Below are 17,693 nucleotides of genomic sequence, written 5' to 3'. Positions count from 1 at the left end.
ACCTCACTTTTCAGATACCACTGTCTGCATGCAGGCTTTGTTCTCTCCCTTCTCGACTCATATATAACAGTGGGGTGATATGGCTCAGAGAGCAGAAAAGATGGTACTCATTGGAGTGTCATGCGGTTTCAATGGTACCCTCAGCTTAATGAAACAAGTTATCATTTGATGCTGCAGTGAGCGATGCTGAGGCCAATGAGGCTCATTAAAAAGTTGAATCTGTCGGTCCATTTGCAGAGGCCTGAGAATCTTCCTGAAGCCAGCTCCTGGGAGAACAACAGAACATTAGCATCTACAAATGATCCCCTGACCATTGGAAGTTTCCAGTCTGGCTAGATGGGTACAGGGCCCAAAGAAGGCCCAAGAGGCTGAAACGGAAGCACTCAGTCTTACAAACTCAGGATTGAGCTGGGAGTGGTGCTGTGTACTCTGAATCCCAGCACTGAGGCAGGAGGATTGCTGAAAAACTGAGGCTAGGCCAGTTTGGCTTACCTAGCAAATTCCAGGCTAGTCTGTGTTAAGAGTGAAACTTTGCCAAATAATAATCCCAAACAAACAAAATCAAATCAAAACAGAAGCTCAAAACCCAAGCTAACTAACTATATGTGATATATATTATATATACATACATATACTCTTTATTTTTTCTTTCTTTCTTTTCTTTTCTTCTTAGTAAGTAAGAAAGAAAATTATAGTTGGAAGAATTCAGAGTAGGCCTAATCAAATCCTCCACTTTGGAGTTAGAGAAACTGTATAGCCTACAGTGGTGAAAGGAGTTGAAGTCCTACTATGTGCTGTGGCAGGTTTTAGACAAGGCTATTCGATCCCTATTTCCCTGAGTGAGCACGGCTCTCAGGGATGTCTTGGAGGGGAGAACCCAGGCAAGGAGGGAAGAATCCTGCAGGACCTCACAGGAGGGCCACTGTGCTCTGTATTTCCTGCTTTTCTGTTTCATGGCTAACACGAATCCTGGGAGTTTGGGGGGGGGGAGGGAGGGCTATCAGATCCTCCTTGCCTGCCCTATTGCTTTTCTGTGTCACTAAATATGTAGCCAAGCTGGGCCAGGACGGAGCATGGAGACTCAGACTCTGTGCTACTCCTTCAACAGGCTCAAAGGTGAACCCAGGAGTGGAGTGGGCGATCCCGAACACTTCATTCTCCTCCTTCAGAGCGCACAGAAACACCACCAGGGCCTGCTGCCTTAGGTTGGAAGACTGCTTGGGGTCTGCTAAGTTCCTTCCTAGTTCTAGCTCCACCTCTTTAGCTGTGATAAAACAGTTTGACCAAAAGTAAACTAGAGAGTAAAGGGCTTATGCCATCTTATACCTCCAGGCCACACAGTCTGTCACTGAGGGAAGGCAGGGCCGCAACTTGAAGCAGAAGCTGTGGAGGCATGCTGCTTGCTGCCTGGCTTAAGCTCACACACAGCTAGGGCGTTTAGATAGCTCAGGACCACCAGCTCCAGGTCTTGCCCACAGTGTGCTGGACGCTTCTACAGTAGCTAGCAAACAAGACAACGCCACTGCACAAACCTGCCCCCAGGCCAAAATCTGATCTGGCTAATCCTTCAATTGAGACTTCCTCCTGGGTGACGCTAGGCTGTGTAAATGTGACTAGGACAGTCCTCTACTTCCAGTGCTCAGGACACAAACTCTTCAATTCAGGCCACTTCAATTGGAATGGGAGCAAATCTCACAGAGTATTTAAAAAGAAGGGCAACAGCTGGATCCCTGGGCATGAATAATATAACAAAGGAAGAAAAAAAAGAGAGAGAAACTTTTCATTAGTATTTTTTGATGTCAATTTATTATTTATCTTTTTGCCAATATTCAAACAAGCAGGCAGTCATAAAACATTCAAAAGATCTTCTAAAACAGCCAGGCATCTGTTTTACTTCGGTTCCTTTTTAGAAATCAGGATATTGGGGACCCTGGTGTTTAGAGTGTAGCAGTGTAAAAATACATGGTGTATCAAAAATATTGCTTGAGGGGGCTGGAGAGATGGCTCAGTGGTTAAGTACTCTCTTGCTGATCTTCCCTAAGACTGGAGTTTGGGTTCCAGCACCCACATCAGGGGGCTCACAACTGCCAGTAACTTGGGCTTCAGGCACTCTGATGTCCCTCCCATGTGCATGTACACACACATACACAGACACATGCATACACATATACTCGCATATAATAAAATAGATCTTAAACACATATCACTTGACTTCAACATAGAAAGAGGGTGGTCAAAAATTTTATGTTACCCCACGGGCAGGCGGCAGACAGACAGATAGGCAGGCAGGCCATGGTTACAAGGGAGAATACATTGGAAATCAATAATGTGCTGTTTCCAGATTTCTGAATCCTTACTTGCTATTATTGTTTAAAATGAGGATGTTGAAAAAGTCCTCTGCTCAGTAATTAGCACCCTGTCAAACTCTGCCTATCAAGACCAGCATGTTGCACCTGGCCCGAGCTATAAAACAAAAAACAAAACCAAAACCCGAACGAAGGCGAAGGCGACTTGATGGACCCCTCAGGGGCCAACCATGCTCAGAACAGCATCAGTGTGCCTCCCATGACTGCCATTTACACAGTAAGCAGGTATCCTCCTTAGTGACCCTAATCTTATGACCTGTCATGCCTCTTAAGTTGCTCTGATACGTTGACTGTCTCTGCCACAGGCACAAACTCTTCCTGGAATAGGAAGTCACCCATGGTAAAAACCACTGTGGAAACAAACCCAGAACCCAGAGCAGAATAACCCCAACTCCCCAGGAGGCCCTCTAGCCAGACTTCCCTTTCCCTTTCCAGGAACCGTCATTGATGTAGAGGCCCTGGTCCCTGATGTAGGTGATGACGGCCTCGGGAAGGAGGTACTTCACGCTCTGCCCTTGGCCCAAGGCTTTCCTGACGTAGGTGGCACTGATCTCGTTCAGAACGGGTTCCCTGGCCAGGTAAATGTTGTGCTGAAACTGCTGGAGGATGGGCGAGTCCGAGATGTACCTTTCCGGGTCATGGCCGCTCCTGCTCACGCACACCAAGCCGAACTTCTCCACTATCTCCTGGATGTGCCTGTCTTTCCAGAGGTTGGGGGTCTGGAAGGTCTTGAGGACATCAGCTCCACAGAGGAGTTTCAACTCTGGCAGTGCTGTAAAACAAGGGTGGGTCCCAGCAAGGTTACAGGAATCTGAAGTGATACCGGGGCCCACAGTTAGAAGTAATCATTGCAGCCTCATGGCTTCGGGTTAACATTGACAGATTGTCAAAAAGGAAAAAAAAAAAAAAGATTTTGCTTTCCAGTGCTCAGTGCTCAGACAGAAGTCTGTTTGTAGCTGCTTTGGACCAGAGCAGACAAAGTCCCAGAGGTGGCCATGCTGTCTCCAGAACTTGATTATTTGCTAAGCAGTGAGAGTTTTAAAGTCCCACGAAGATGAGGCTGTGGTTGTTGTATAAGTCACCACCCCTGCATTCACTTCAGACATTATTATTCCTGAGGACCTAACATTTTTCTACAAACCTCATGAAAATGTACAGGCTCTCTGAACAACTAACAGGCCACTAAGATCCCAGTGGGTGGCCTTTCCATTTGTTTGCAATGTGACAGAGTTCTAGGACATCTGGTCAGTGTGGCAGTCCTGTGGGGTTTCGTCTACCAGAACAGTGACGTGGTAAGTGTTCTGAGGTTCTTAGCATGGCACTATTACTCAGTACAATGCGTGCAAAAACATGACTCTCAGGACGAATTGATGAGGTAGAACTGCAGGAGAAACCAAGGCACAGAAAGGCTAGAGAGAGCTCATGTCCTCAAGGTTGGATCAAACTGGCAGCCAGCCTCCATGTGGGGCATCTGTAGCTGCTAGCTTCTGCTGCCGCCTGCTGGTGAGATCTGCCAATGCATCATGAACAGGAAGCCATGGTGACCTAGAGAAGGAAGGGATTTGCAGCCTTGCAGACACCATTTATGTGGATCTGGCTAGTCTGAAGAGGAACGGCTAACCCATGCTAGAAGCACACCCTGGGTCCACAGTGCTACTGGAAACTGATTCCAGAAGGTGATAAAGGCTGGTCTTTCATCTTTGTCACCCCGAAGACTTGGCAAGAAAGAGATTCTGGGCTGCCATGCATTGCGGGAAAACATGGTATAAAGGGTTGGGCTAGGCTACTGTACAGTGGGATGCTGGGAGAGATTCTGGTGATGGACAGAGAATGGGCTTATGAAGACGCAAGGCCTGGCCTGGGAAAGAAGAGAGAGACGGTAGTACTATGGAGGGGTCTGAGTTCAGCCTCTGTGGGGTAGATACTGCTGAGCTGGGCAGAGGCGGAAACTGGCCTCTCTGCTCTGGGCCTCAGCTTCCTAGCCTACAGGAAACAGCAGGCCAGGAGACTGTTCTCGACGCAGCTGCCATCACCACGAAAACATACTTTTCCAGGGTTGTAGCCTCAGAATACTGGTCTAGTCAATGACACTGGATCAGTCTTTGACTGATGCTCGAAAGACCCTCAGACACAAGACCGATCCAGATGCCTCAGGCTTGGTTCTGGTTCTGTTATTCAGTGGCTCCTGTGAAATCGACTTTCAAATGGACATACTCCTAGTGCTCACTTTGTGGGGTTATTTTAGCACTGAATGAGTTTATCAATTAAGACAGACGGAGCCATGGTTGGCTCAGAGTGTTATGTCTTGACTGCTTTCCATTCATTCACTAATACTTATCCACTTATCTACCCATCTATCCAATAGGTATGAATTATCTCCTCATTTTGAAAGCAATAAAACTGTGCTACGAATTATTTAGCAACTCACGCTTTACTAATTTGGTATGGATTTGTATTTCCCAACAGCTGTGAGCATTTGCTCTAATTCTTATTTATAGAATCACTGCAGGATAGTAAGACACCAGGCTTTGGCCTTTCAAACAACTGGTTCAATGATACTTATTCGATTTCAATATCTCCTGGGACCTGGGGCACATCCGGTCTGTTTCTACAGGTCAGAGAAGAGACAAGATATACTTCTGCCTTCTGTTTTATTCCCCATTGTGTGTGTGTGTGTGTGTGTGTGTGTGTGTGTGTGTGTGTGTGTGTAGGCCAGATGGGGATGTTGAGTGCCTTCCACTACGGCTCTCTTTGCTTTGCTCCACTGAGGCAGGGCTCCTCCTTGGACCCTGGAGCTTCCCACTTTGAAGTTGGCTGGCTGCCAAAAAGCCCCAGCAATATTCCTGTTTCCCATGCCCAAGGCGTTGTATGGGTGCCAGGATCTGAACAGGCAGGCTTTCACACAGGCACGGTCATCACGTGCTCATCTCCCTGATGGTCTTAGTTTCATGAGGAAATGTTCGACATTTCGGCTTCCACATTAGACATTAATTTTGAGAGTAAAATCATTAATATTGAGAGTAAAAAATAGTTATTCACTTTGAGCTGTGACTAGAAAGGACTAGAAAGAATTGAGCCCTGCCCCCCAGTCAAAGGCATGCCTGTGAGGTTAGAGGTGCCTGTTATCCTATAAGACAAGACAATGTCATGGTCAACTCTCATGGCCACATATACCTCAGCCCACAACTGCTCATGCTCAGACCTCATGGAACCGTCTCAAATTCATTCACATAAATGTTATAGAAGTTTCTGACACGGTAACTGTCCAAGTCCAAAGTATGTAATTCAAGAATAAAGGCTGAGGGCTGGAGAGATGGCTCTGCCATTAGGAACACTGGCTGCTCTTCCAGAGAGCCAGGGTTTTATTCTTAGCACCCACAGGTGGCTCACAACTGTCTGTAACTCCAGGCCTAGGAGGGATCCAAAGCCCTCTGATGGCTTCTGTGGGCACTACACGTGCATGGTGTACAAACACACATGCAGACACACTTCCCCCCAAGAAATAATAATGAAGGAAAAAAAAAAACCCAAGAGGTTGCCAGTGTGTCTCGCCTAGCAGTCATGCAGTGATCTAAATGTGGTTGTCTGGTGCTCAGACTACTGTGATGTTGAGAAGCTATGGGCTTTGAAAAGCAAGTGGGTCAAAGTTTACACAAGCTGTAGGGAAATCTGTCCTGAAACCTAGAAGTGTGAATGGTTGGTGGCCCTAAGTAGATGGCGTTGAAGAGCATCAGTCTTGAGGCCAGTCAGCCCTGGGTATGAATTTTAGATTTCTTGGGACCCTGGGAAACTGACTTTGCCTGTGGGCCTATTTCTTCAGCTGTAAGACGGGGATAGTAAAGGTTCCACGGAAGTTATGGGAAGTGACAGGTGGGGAGACAGCCTGTCACAGCTATGTATGAATACAGCCGTGGACGGTGACATCCTGCACGACATCCTGCCAACACACCGTGAGAGATCTACACAGAAGGACACCAGAGACGAATCTAGGAATGACACCTGGCAGTCAGTGCCCAAACTAAGCAGTCCTGGTGAAATAGGCATAAGATTGGGTGCCTGCTATTTTTACAGAGTGGGTTCTCGGAGCCAGGCTCAGCCCTAACATCAAAGGGCAGGGCCACCCTTACACACTACTGACAGTGAGCTTGGCTGTCATTAAAGGCCCTGGGGTGTCACCCATTTCAGAATGTCACCCAAGCAATCCAGGATCACAGATGATCCACGTGAGGACAGACGAGTCCAGGGAGGGCTGCCAATTACAGAAGCAACAGCTAGGTCTAGATCTGGCTGCCACCAGTGGTGAGCTCAGCATGTAATCTGCCATTCCAGAGTGTGACAAACACACAATAAAATACACAGCTCCCAAAGTGGCCCTCAGAAATAAATATGTCACTGTAACACATGTGGCATCTCATCAAAAGCCAGCTTATGCTGAGAAAGACCTGCCTTCTTATAGGAAAAGGCTCATTTTTTTTTGTTTTTGTTCCTCCCCCCACCCCCCAGTGATGAACATGAAATGTGTTCACGATGGAACATATGGAAACTGTAAGTGTTTAAAACTGAGAACAGCAACAGCAACCCATAAGGCTGGTTCTGGGTTCTATAGCCATCAACATTTTGGTGTATTTTCTTAGGTTTCCATATTGATTCAGACACACAAACAATATGGGATTACCCTCACTTCTGTCTGGCAGCAGGCAAATGCTACCACTGCACAGTGGCTTCCCCACCCCCTGGATGTTTCTCCATCTCTTGACACTTCTGATGTGGAGTCTTCTTCTGATGCCGACAGCGGAATGATTCAGTGATTGTTTTACATTTAAACTCCTAGTTGCTAGCTGGGCTTTCTGGTATAGGCACGTAACCTGAGGCTGAGGCAGGAGGATTGCAAGTTCAAGGCCTGCCTTGAATACAAGAGTTTAAGTTCAGTTGGGCAACTCAGTGGGACCTTGCCTCAAAATTAAGTTTTTTTATTTTTAAAAAAGGTGTGTGTGTGTGTGTGTGTGGCAGTAGCAGCTAGGCAGTTATTGAGGACAAGAATCTGTGGTTGATAGGTTGAAGCCCCTAGGAGAAAACCTATAGCCATTGCTTTGGTAATGGGACCCAGCTTTCTATTTACTCCCAATGATGCCTCATTATAGAGTAGTGCATCTCTCGGCTCTCATCAGCTGAGTTTCCTTTTGCAGAATATGGTGGTTAACACACAGAGACCCACAGCTGGTCAAGGTGCAGACAATTAGAGACTATGGAATGCTCAGTCTTAATGGGGTCTCTTTACCACACAGCCCTCCTCCTAAGACTCTGAAGATGGGACAGAAAGACTGTAAGAGCCAGAGGCAGAGGATAACTACCAACAAATAGTGTTTTCCAGACACAGCAAGGTGGTGGCACACATGAACTCATAGGCATTGTGATGGTATGAACAAGTTCTGCATAAGCTCAAGCCAGACAGATCTCAGTTTGGAGGGGGTAGACAGGCACGAAGTTCCACTCCTAACGGAGAAGCTATTGTGGATTCTATGAGAGAGAGTTAGTTGTCTATAAGGGTGTGGCTCTGGTAAGTTTAACACACTCCAGTGGATGGCTACACACTTAAGAGTACACAGCCTGCACTAATGGGCTTCCTGTGTCTTATTTTATTTTATTTTATTTTAGTGTGTGTGTGTGTGTGTGTGCTGAAGTGTACGTATATGTACCAGGTACATGCAAGAGCATACTGAGGTCAGAAGAGGGCATCAATTCCCCTGAAACTGGAGTTACTGATGGTTGTGGGTGCTGGGAACCAAACCTTAGTCTTCTGCAAGGCCATCTTAACTGCTGAGCCATCTCTCTAGCTCCACTTAATGGGTTTAAAAGAATAAGGACACAAAGTTGGTTGGGTATGGAGTTGGGGAGTAGATCTTGGAGGCGATGGGTGAAGGGAATGCAAATGTTCAAAATGCTAAGTACACAAGTCTTAAGAATTAATAAAAATAGGTTTGTTTTAAAAGGGGGTAGAGCAGGTGTGGCAGCTCATGCCTTTAATCTCAGCACTGGGACGGTAAAGGCCGGCAGATGTCTGTAGGTTCGAGGCCAGCCAGAGCTCCTTAATGGGACCCCTGTTTCATAACACAAACAACAGCAAAAACTAGGATGGCAGCACAGGTCTGGGGTGTGGCCTGGCAATTCATGTGTCTAACAAGAACCACAGTAATTTTGTGGCCAGCATCTGAGGGCTACATGGCGAGCTTGGGACGTGAGGACATTCTCAAGTCCTTTCTGAGGTGTGTTTGGGAGTATTCTCAGAATTCTGAGTTGTAAGCTCAGAATGGTTAAAAAAGTGACAGCCTCTGCCCTTGTCTCCTTAAGTCACAACGCACCTGGACATGGTAAAGGTTCTGAAAAACTCTGCAGTGAAAAAACAGTTTTAGGTGCACTTATCCTTGGCAGTCGTGAACCCTTTCTAAGGTGCATTTACTGAACCCTTTTGATATGAGAGTCCCACCAACTAGAGCTGGAGACCCTGTAGGAGAAAGTCATGCATATGGCCTGCTGGAATTTTGTGACCTGAAGCTTGTGTCACATCCTTCCCTCTCACACCCATCCTACATTCTTGTGTGTTTGCAGGGAGGGAGCCACACCTCTGAGCCCAGACACCAGGGCTTCTCAGACTCAACTCACAGGCCTTGCCTCTTCCAAACAGGAGAAGTGCAAGTAGAGAGCAGGGTTTCTAAGTGAAGACAATCACCCAGGAGAACCTCAAGTTCCCCTAAAGTCACCTTTGCTCCTTTGAGGAACTCACTGAGTAGCTGCTAGCAGGGGCTGGTCGCTCATCAGAACGTGATCCTTTTAAATTCAAAGAACTTCAGCGTCAGTCACCAGCTTGTCCCTTCGTGGCCCTCACTTGTAATCCATGTCACAAGCACAAGTCAGAGGATGGCTAAACTCCTTTGGGCAGTAAATCTCAAGTAGGCACAATTAAAAGGCTTAGGTTGAGCATGGGAAAGGCAGGTTGCCTCATTTGACCTTTTGACCTTGGGCATATTTATACTACCAGGGAGGGCTCACGTTCTTTACCCATGTTGAGAAGGCTAGACAAACCCCATTGGTTCCTCACTCTTCATCTGAATCCCCCCCTTGTAGATGGGGCAGGGGGTTGGCACCCACCTGCAGAGGCTGATGGTGTCTTGCTGGCGTCTGGGCCATCCATCTGGGCTGAGGATCTGAGCAGTTCCCTGTGATGGTGCCTGTGGTGTAAACACATAGGTTTGAATGTGTTGTATCCTAGACCCCTCACCATCACTACCCCAGTGCCTCAGGATTTAAGGTTCGCTTCTACATGTCTTAGACCATTCCATGAATATCAAGGACCTACTATGTGCCAGGTAGTGTTCTAGGAGCTAGGACAGGAAGCATACACCACAGAGTTCCATTCAGCTCACTTTACCACATTCTATACAAGCTGGGTGGAAGTACGGATTTACGCCTGATGTCACCCTGTCCACGAGTCGCAATAATTCTCTATTGAGAATACAGATGTTAGCGTTGAGTGGGTGCCAGAGGCATGAGCTCTCAAAAACAGACAGATGTAAACTTAAACATGCATTTTCCTTTGGAAAGCATAAGTGGTAATGCCTGATTTCAGGATTTGGTGAAGGTACAAGCTATCTACAGTAAGCCCTGGCCTCTAGCGAGCTCCAGCACACACTCTTATCGTAAACGTGTGTTTTAAGATGCTATGAGGTGGTAACTAAGAGCCGGGGCTTGGGGAGAGAAAGCTTGGGTTGGATCCCAGCCTCCGTACTGCTGGCTGTCACCCTGATGAGTGTTTTCAAGGCTCATCCAGTATGTATGCTCCTTGAGTGCAAATGGGGACACTGCCGCATACCCCCCATCCCCTATAATGGGTAGTAGATGAAGGGACTTAATTCAAGTGGAGTCACAGAGCAGGTTAGGTGTGATCAGACTCATGCAAATTTGACATGCTTACTTTTAAGCAATCTGTCTTCAAACTGAGACTCCTGCACTTTTTTTCTTTCTCACCAAACACAGGTAACCTTAGCACTCTCCTGTGAGTCCATTTATCTTCCACCTTCCTGAGCCTCGACAGAGCGTTATAACAGCTGTGTGTGTTGGCGAGAGCTGGCTTACTTTCAGCACTCAGCACATTTTCCCTGTGGGTAGTGGTCCTGGCTGGCTCTTTGCTGCCTGCCTGAGTGGTATTCGGTTGTGCCCAGGCCTAGGCCTCTGAACTGACCCTGAGAGCATGGTTTTCTGTGGCTTCAGAAGCTCGCCCAGGGAAGCTCCAGCCAAGGGTAACTATGGCAAGGGAGAGCCAGCCACCTCTCATTCCCAACCAGCATCGCCTCAGAGGATGGCTCTGTTATGACTTCAGAGCCAGAGCTCTGCCTCTTGCTTATTTGCTGTGTGACTGTGATCAATTGAACATCTCTGTGAGCCCAAGGCTTCTACGGCATTTGTCAAATGAGGCCACGAGGCTGAGTTTGTGGTGGGTCCATGAGGCGATGTGGATGAAGGACAAACCACATGAAGTAGCATTTTGACTAAGGCCTTCCCCACAACATGAAAAAAAGCTAAGTTATTGTTATGGTTGGTGACTAAGAGTAACCTCTAGGTCCATATGTTGAAGGCTCAGGCCTTAGCTGTAGATCCAGTCACTGAAAGATGGGCTCTCACTAAGCAGTGATGACTCCTGGTAGATTTGAATTTGATAGCTTTTTTTTTTCAGGAGGTGACTGAAAGTTTGAAAGTCAAGGCCTAGTTGGGGAAAATAGGTCATTGGGAATAATAAGTCTTTGGGGGCCTGGGCCTTATTCTGGGCTCCTCTCTGTCTCTCTGCTTCCTGGCCACCATGAAATGTGTAAGTTGGCTCTACCACACCCTTATGTTTTGATGTCCTGCCTCACAATGGGCCAGAAATAGCTCTGCTAGATCTGGGCTGAAAGCTTTCAAAGTGTGAACAACCACACACTCTTGTCAAATCGCTTCTTTGGGTTACTTCCCACTGTAAGGAAGAAGTGGCAGACTCAGTTACCTCAGACTCTCCCGTCAAAGGTGGCCTAGACATTACGGCATCAGCAGAAAAGTAAACCGCACATCGGGATGAACAGTCTCCCATGAGTCCCTCGGGGAACTGGCATCATGGTGACCTTTGTCATATTTGTTGTAGGATCCACTGTGACCACCATTAAGACGACATTAAATGCAGGTGCTGCAGGGGACAATTCCACCATGATTCTAAAACCACTTGACTTACAGTTTTAGCCTGATTTTCAACCTCTGGGGGTGGGGGTGGCTTAATCAGCTATCCATTAGAAGAAACTATTGACTCTGTCGGTAAGTTTCAACCACACCAGCACCACACAAATCTTCTGGGACCTTTAAATAGATGCCTGTGGTTAGGGTCTACGCCAGCACATCTGAAGGCCCTGGGCTTGGAGAGAGCCTTAAAGAAAGTCTTCTAAGTGATTTTGGCAGCCAAGCTTGTGACCAGTGTCAACTGCTCTTTAAGTGACGTTAAATCCCGATTCTCTCATTCAGTGTCTGAAGCTGTGGGGCTCAAGCCTAGATGCATATTAGAGTCACCAGGAGCAGCAGAAATAATGGATCTCTCCCCTCCTCACTCAAACCAATGTGATCACGGCCTTTGAGGAGGGACCTGGGCTGTGAACCTAGGAAGCCTGCTGTGTGTCCATTGTCCAGAAGCATTTGACTAAAGGGCACAGGGGAAAGGAGGGAGAGTGTGTTTCCTAGTATCTCTGCTCACATCTGCATTTTACAACAGAAGTACCATGAAATTACTATACCATCACCTACATGTCCACAAATGGCATTCTGGTTTTGAGGACAGACCACAGCCAGCATTACAGATGTGGGGAGGGCAGGTGACATTAGCATCCACTATCCACCAGCTAGTTTGTCTGCACCATCTTATCAAAACTACACCCTGTCCTGCTAGGAAGGTGCTGGTCTTCTTACTTTACTGGGTGAGGAGCTGAGGCTCTGGGGGGCTGACTCACGTCTTACATAAAGTCTTTCAGCTAAATCTGGCTTCAAAACACGTTCCTGGCAACAGTGGCTCTCATAGGGATGGGGAAAAAGCCTGAGAGTTCCTGAGTACTTATTAAAGCTAAATGGTTTGCTGGATAATCTGCTGCCTTGTTTCTGCTCCTCCCGATTAGCCTAAAGGAGCACGTGGTGGAAAAGGCTTGTTTTAAAAGACGCTCTTCAGAATGGGAGAGCTGGCTTATGCCAATGAGTGGTTAAAAAGAAGAGAGCGTGTATCTACACAGCTACTAAACATTCCTATCAGTTAGGCAGCAGGCTCTGGAATGGCTAAATGTTCACTGTGGTCCCTTCTGTAACAGAAGGTGCAGAACCTGTATGACTGCATAGGTCACAGCGCTACAGTGCCTTCCCGCAGAGCACCCTGGCACCAGTGACAAAGCAGAGCAGCCTTACTCTCCTCTGACAGCCAGGACAGCTGTCGTAATGTACAGGGCTGGACCAGGGCTTTCAAACAGCTGTGTGGACTATGCTCAATGCTATTAAGAATTCAAAAGACAAAAGATAACCTAGAGTAATGATTTCTGCTCTTAAAATAACCCCTCTCCTTTTACATTAACGTCTATATCTAGCAAACAAGCTGAAAAGATAGCATATTATATAGGTTCAGTTTTCAAACTTGCCAATGTCAGGAAATTTAAGGCCCCAGTTACAGAAGGTGGCTTGTTAGTTTTCTACCAGGAAAGATATATATATCTTTAAAATCTTCATTTGATTATATTGTGCTCATTTTGCAAGTGACAAAGAGGTCTCAGAGAGGTTAAGTCACCTGTTCAAAGTCACAGAGCTGCTAAATGGGTGACAAAGGGCCTGGTGCTGTAGTCCTCGGACACAAGACTCTCCCAAATAGCAGAAGGTTCTCCCTTAGTTTTGCCCAGGGATCCATCTGAAAAGATTCTGCCAGTCTCCTTCCCTGTCAGCAGAGGCATTTCTTTGGTCTTGGCTGGGGCCACCTCAACACTGTCCCATTCTTTCATGCTGCAGGTGAACACACGACTCTGTTACCTCAGCACCTTCACCGTTTCCATCCACTGCGCCTGCTCACTCTCCCAGGGGTCCACCCGAATCCAGTCAGATGTCTGCAGGGCCAGCCGGGCCATGGCCACTCGGTGATGGGAAGCCACCAGGTCTTTCTTCCCATAGCTGTCATTGACGGGTGAGATGATGCCCTCAATCACCTGGTACCTTCCTATGGAGAACAGGGATAGACACTTGTCACCTGGCAGCATAGTGCAGGCAGCTGCTCAGGGTTTATGCCTCCATCCTGAGTGTGTGCAGACCCTGCAGGGCCCTCCTGGTGGGTCAAAAGCTTGCAAGAAAGGACCAGGGTGCTACCTCAGTGACCCTGTTTCTCCCCTCCAGTGTCCTCTATGCCTCAGAGTGGAAGCTTTCTTGAGAGGGAGCTTTGAGGGTGGAGCTCAGACAGCAGATCACAGGACAACCAGCATTAGGATGTGTTTGATGAACATCATGAGGTGCCTTTCTGTCAGCACTGTATTCGTGGTAGCTGTCTCCCAGAAAGAGAATTCTGGGGGAGAAAACAATGGGAGGGTGTACTGGCTAGGTTTTTGTCAACTTGACACAAACCAGAGTCATCTGGGAAGAGGGAGCCTCAACTGTGGAATCGACACCATCAGAGCAGACTGAGTGATTGTCATTTTCTTAAGTATGTGATATGGGAAGACTTAGCCCACTGTGGGTGGAGCTACTCCTGGGTGGGTAGTACCTCTCAGTATAAGAAAGCAGACTGAGTGAGAACAAGCCAGGAAGCAGTGTTCTTCCATGGTCTCTGTTCTAGTTCCTGCCTCTAGGTTCCTGCCTTGGCTTCCCTCAGTGATGAACTATATACAACCCCTAAGAAAAATAAAACCTTTCCTTCAAGTTGCTTTTGGTCATGGTATTTATAACAGCAATGGAGAGAAAACTAGGACAGGGGGAGTTTGGAACAAAGCTGGGTTGGTGATGATGGGATGGGCCCTGACTGTGTAGGCACACTGTGACGCTGGAGTGATATGTAGTCAACGAAAGGGGGGACCTGATAGAGGGAGGCTGATGGGAAGGGAGTAGGCTGAGCTGCTTAGTGGATATTGTTTATGGAGCTTGGGATTTATCTGATGAGAGATGAACTGGTTCAAGGTTTAACTTTGAACTAAGAGCAACTGACAGAGCCTGCACACCCCAAGAATGCTTCTTGACGAGACATTCCCTGTGACTTCTGGCTTAAGAGTTTTCATGTCTCACGGTTTCTATTGCTGTGACGAAACACCATGACCAAAGCAACCTGAGGAGGAAAAGGTTTATTTCAGCTTATACTTCCAGGTGACAGTCCGTCACTGAGGGAAGTCAGGGCAGGAACTCGGGCAGGGCAAGAACCAGGAGGTAGGAGTTGATGAAGATGAGGCCATGGAGGGGTGCTGCTTACTGGCTTGCTCCCTATGGCTGACTTGGCCTGCTTTCTTCTATCACCCAGGACAACCAGCCCAGAGATGGAAACACCCACAATAGGATGGGCCCCATCAATCACCAATCAAGAAAAACACCCTAGAGGCTTGCCTACGGCCTGGTCTTATGGAGACATTTTCTTAATTGAGACTTTCTTAAAGTCTCAGATTGCTTTAGCTTTTGTGTCAAGCTGACATAAAATGAGCCAGCACAGTGAGTGTACTGGGAACTCTTCCAAAGCTGTTGTGTAGCTTTTCTTCTCTGGTCAGTTACTATTGGGGAAGAACACTGATTAATTTTATAATTGTAAACTAACACAGCACTCCTGAAGCAATCTCAGGCAAGGCAAAGTATCTTATTATTATTTTAAGATTATTTACTTGTTTTTAATTATTATTATTTAATAATGGTGTGTGTGTGTGTGTGTGTGTGTGTGTGTGTGTGTGTGTGAGAGAGAGAGAGAGAGAGAGAGAGAGAGAGAGAGAGAGAGAGAGAACGAACCATTCAGCTATCTCTTCAGTCCCAAAGAAAGTGCAATTTACTTGTGTACTTCAGTATTTGTTTACTTATATATTTCCTTGTAATAGGGTCTTACTCTGTAGCTTTGACCAGCCTAGAACTTGCTATGTATACTGGGCTGACCTAACACTTGCTATGTAGATCCGACTGGCCTGGAACTCACAGATATCCACCTGCCTCTGCCTTCTGCGTGCTGGGATTAAGGTATGTGCCACTATGCTGGCCTTGACTTATCTTCCTGTGCATTGATGGGTTCTGGTTGGTAGTTATTTTTTGAATGGAGACAGGTCTACAGTTCTTCTGATTGGGTTTCTCTGTCAAGACTATGCCCTCCTCTTATGTATTCTAAAAGGCCAGCATGAAGGATTGACTTCACCGGTGAAGCCCTTGCTCTTTCTCTTCATCCTCTCCTCCTCTTCTCCCTCTCTGCTTCCTCCTCTCTCCTTTCTCTCTCTACTCTGGGGATCCTGTTCACTTAGAGCACTCTGCCCTTAGGCTGTACCTCCACAGCCAAATCTTAGGAGGCAGGAGTGTAATTTGCATGAAAAATTTGTACTATTGATTTAATCTTCTTAGTGGCTAGAAGATGATTCAGATTTTTCATTTCTTCATTATGATTTTTGACAACTCACATTTTTTTTCCCAGAAATTTCCCCGTTACATTTAAAGTTATCAATTTCCGACATAAAGTTCTGCAGCTCGGGCCCTTTAATTTCCTCACGCTGGGCTCCCGTCCTTTTCCTCGAATAGGACTGTAAGGCTTGCTATTTTGTTAGTCTTTCCAAAGAGTCAACTCATGGTGTATTGATTTTTTTCCTCTGCTAAATGTTTGTTTTCTGTCTCAGCAACTTCTTTTCTTCTTTTTATGGACTCGACCTGTTTACTCTCTTGCTGTTCATTTGCTAAACTTCTCATGGTATCTACCCAGCTAATTAACTTGAAGTTTGTCTTGTTTCCTAAAATACACAATTCAGGCTTTAAAATTCCACATCTTTCCTTGTTCCCGACACATTTTTGACATCTGCGCTTTCGTGATCTCTCAGTTCAAAGCATTTTTCTAACCTCCATTGTGATGTCTGCTTGATTAGCTATTCAGGAATATTTTTAATTTCCACACATATCATGATTTCGGGGACACTGTATTCTCGGCATTCATTTCTAGCGCAGTTCCACTGTAGTCAGAGGACACAGTGTGAGTGGACCCAGTGTCTTGGAATATGCGGTCTTCCTTGCGTGCCTTCTGCACTGGTCCATGAGCAGGCTCGAGCAATGCTGCCTATCCACTTATGAAGTGTGTCTGTTCGTTCTGTGGATGCTCGGTGCTGGTCCCTTCAGCCAAGGCAGGTGATGGCTTTGTTTAAATCTGCTATTAGTGAATTTGTGTCAGTCTATGGTATTAATCACAAAAAGCTAGAAAACGTCCCACTAATACTATGGATTTTTCTATTTTTCCTTTTCTTTCCCCTTTTTAAACTTTCACCTGATGTATTTTATTTTATTTTCCCCATTATTTATTCACTCACTTAACATCCTGATCGCTGCCCCGCCCATCTGCTCCCTCATCAGTCCTTCCCTCCACCTCCCTCCCCTTCTCCTCTGAAAGGATGGAGCCCCACCCTGAGTATCCCCCCAACTTGATGCATTTTAATATACGTGACTGGGTGGATAAACATTTATAATGTGTGTCTATATGAGGCTTTTTCTTGCTAGTAAGGTTGTGTTAGAATTTAATCTGTCTGATAACATAAATGGTAGCATATGCATTTTTCTACATTTTTCTTTTTTTGAACACAGGGTCTCTCTATGTAGCCCTGGCTATCCTGGAACTCTCCATTTGACAAGGCTGGTTTCAAACTCACAGAAATCCATCAGCCTCCACCTCTGCCTCTGCCTCAGCCTCCCTAGTGCAGGGATTAAAGGTATGTATCGCCACGCTTGGCGATTTTTCCACCTTTTAATTTTCAACATATCTATACTTTTTGTTAAAGGCAAGCCTTTGTATATAGCCCATTATGACATTTTCAGGCAAGCTTGGCCATTTTTTACTTTAAACTGGAGCATTAAATTCACTTACTTATTATGATGTATTTGTACTTAAAAGGCATCATGTTATTTTGTGTTTTATTTTTCTTGCACACAGTCTATGCTTCTTTTATTCTTCTCTTGACTGTTTAGATTTTTATTATCTCTTTTTCTCTGTCTCTTAGAGCAGACACTATTCACACAGTTTTACAGCCAAAGGAAACAAAGCTCATTACCACCTTGCTTCTAACGTGGCTTCAGGGCTCTGCTGCTCCATTT

The 17,693-nt window shown here is 46.3% G+C and overlaps 1 protein-coding gene across 12 annotated transcripts in view; it reads right to left on the bottom strand.

The window, feature by feature from the left end:
- Nucleotides 1–17,693, bottom strand: part of Nmnat3 (nicotinamide nucleotide adenylyltransferase 3) — a 120,954-nt gene that overhangs the window by 6,760 nt on the left and 96,501 nt on the right. For 8 of the 12 annotated variants that reach the window (XM_021171974.2, XM_029481511.1, XM_021171975.2 and 5 more), the window contains 3 exons: nt 13,437–13,620; nt 9,513–9,592; nt 1,784–3,138 (listed from right to left, as the gene is read on the bottom strand). In XM_021171974.2, coding sequence (XP_021027633.1) covers nt 2,774–3,138; nt 9,513–9,592; nt 13,437–13,620 — 629 coding nt within the window. In that variant the 3' untranslated portion in view covers nt 1,784–2,773. Of the gene's footprint in view, nt 1–1,783; nt 3,139–9,512; nt 9,593–11,400; nt 11,574–13,436; nt 13,621–17,693 lie in introns of those variants that run through there. The other 4 variants (XM_029481515.1, XM_029481517.1, XM_029481516.1 and 1 more) reach the window with 2 other exon arrangements.

Source organism: Mus caroli, chromosome 9, assembly GCF_900094665.2.
Source record: "Mus caroli chromosome 9, CAROLI_EIJ_v1.1, whole genome shotgun sequence".
In the NCBI taxonomy this organism is placed as follows: Eukaryota; Metazoa; Chordata; class Mammalia; order Rodentia; family Muridae; genus Mus; species Mus caroli.
This window is presented reverse-complemented; position numbering and strand designations above follow the sequence as displayed.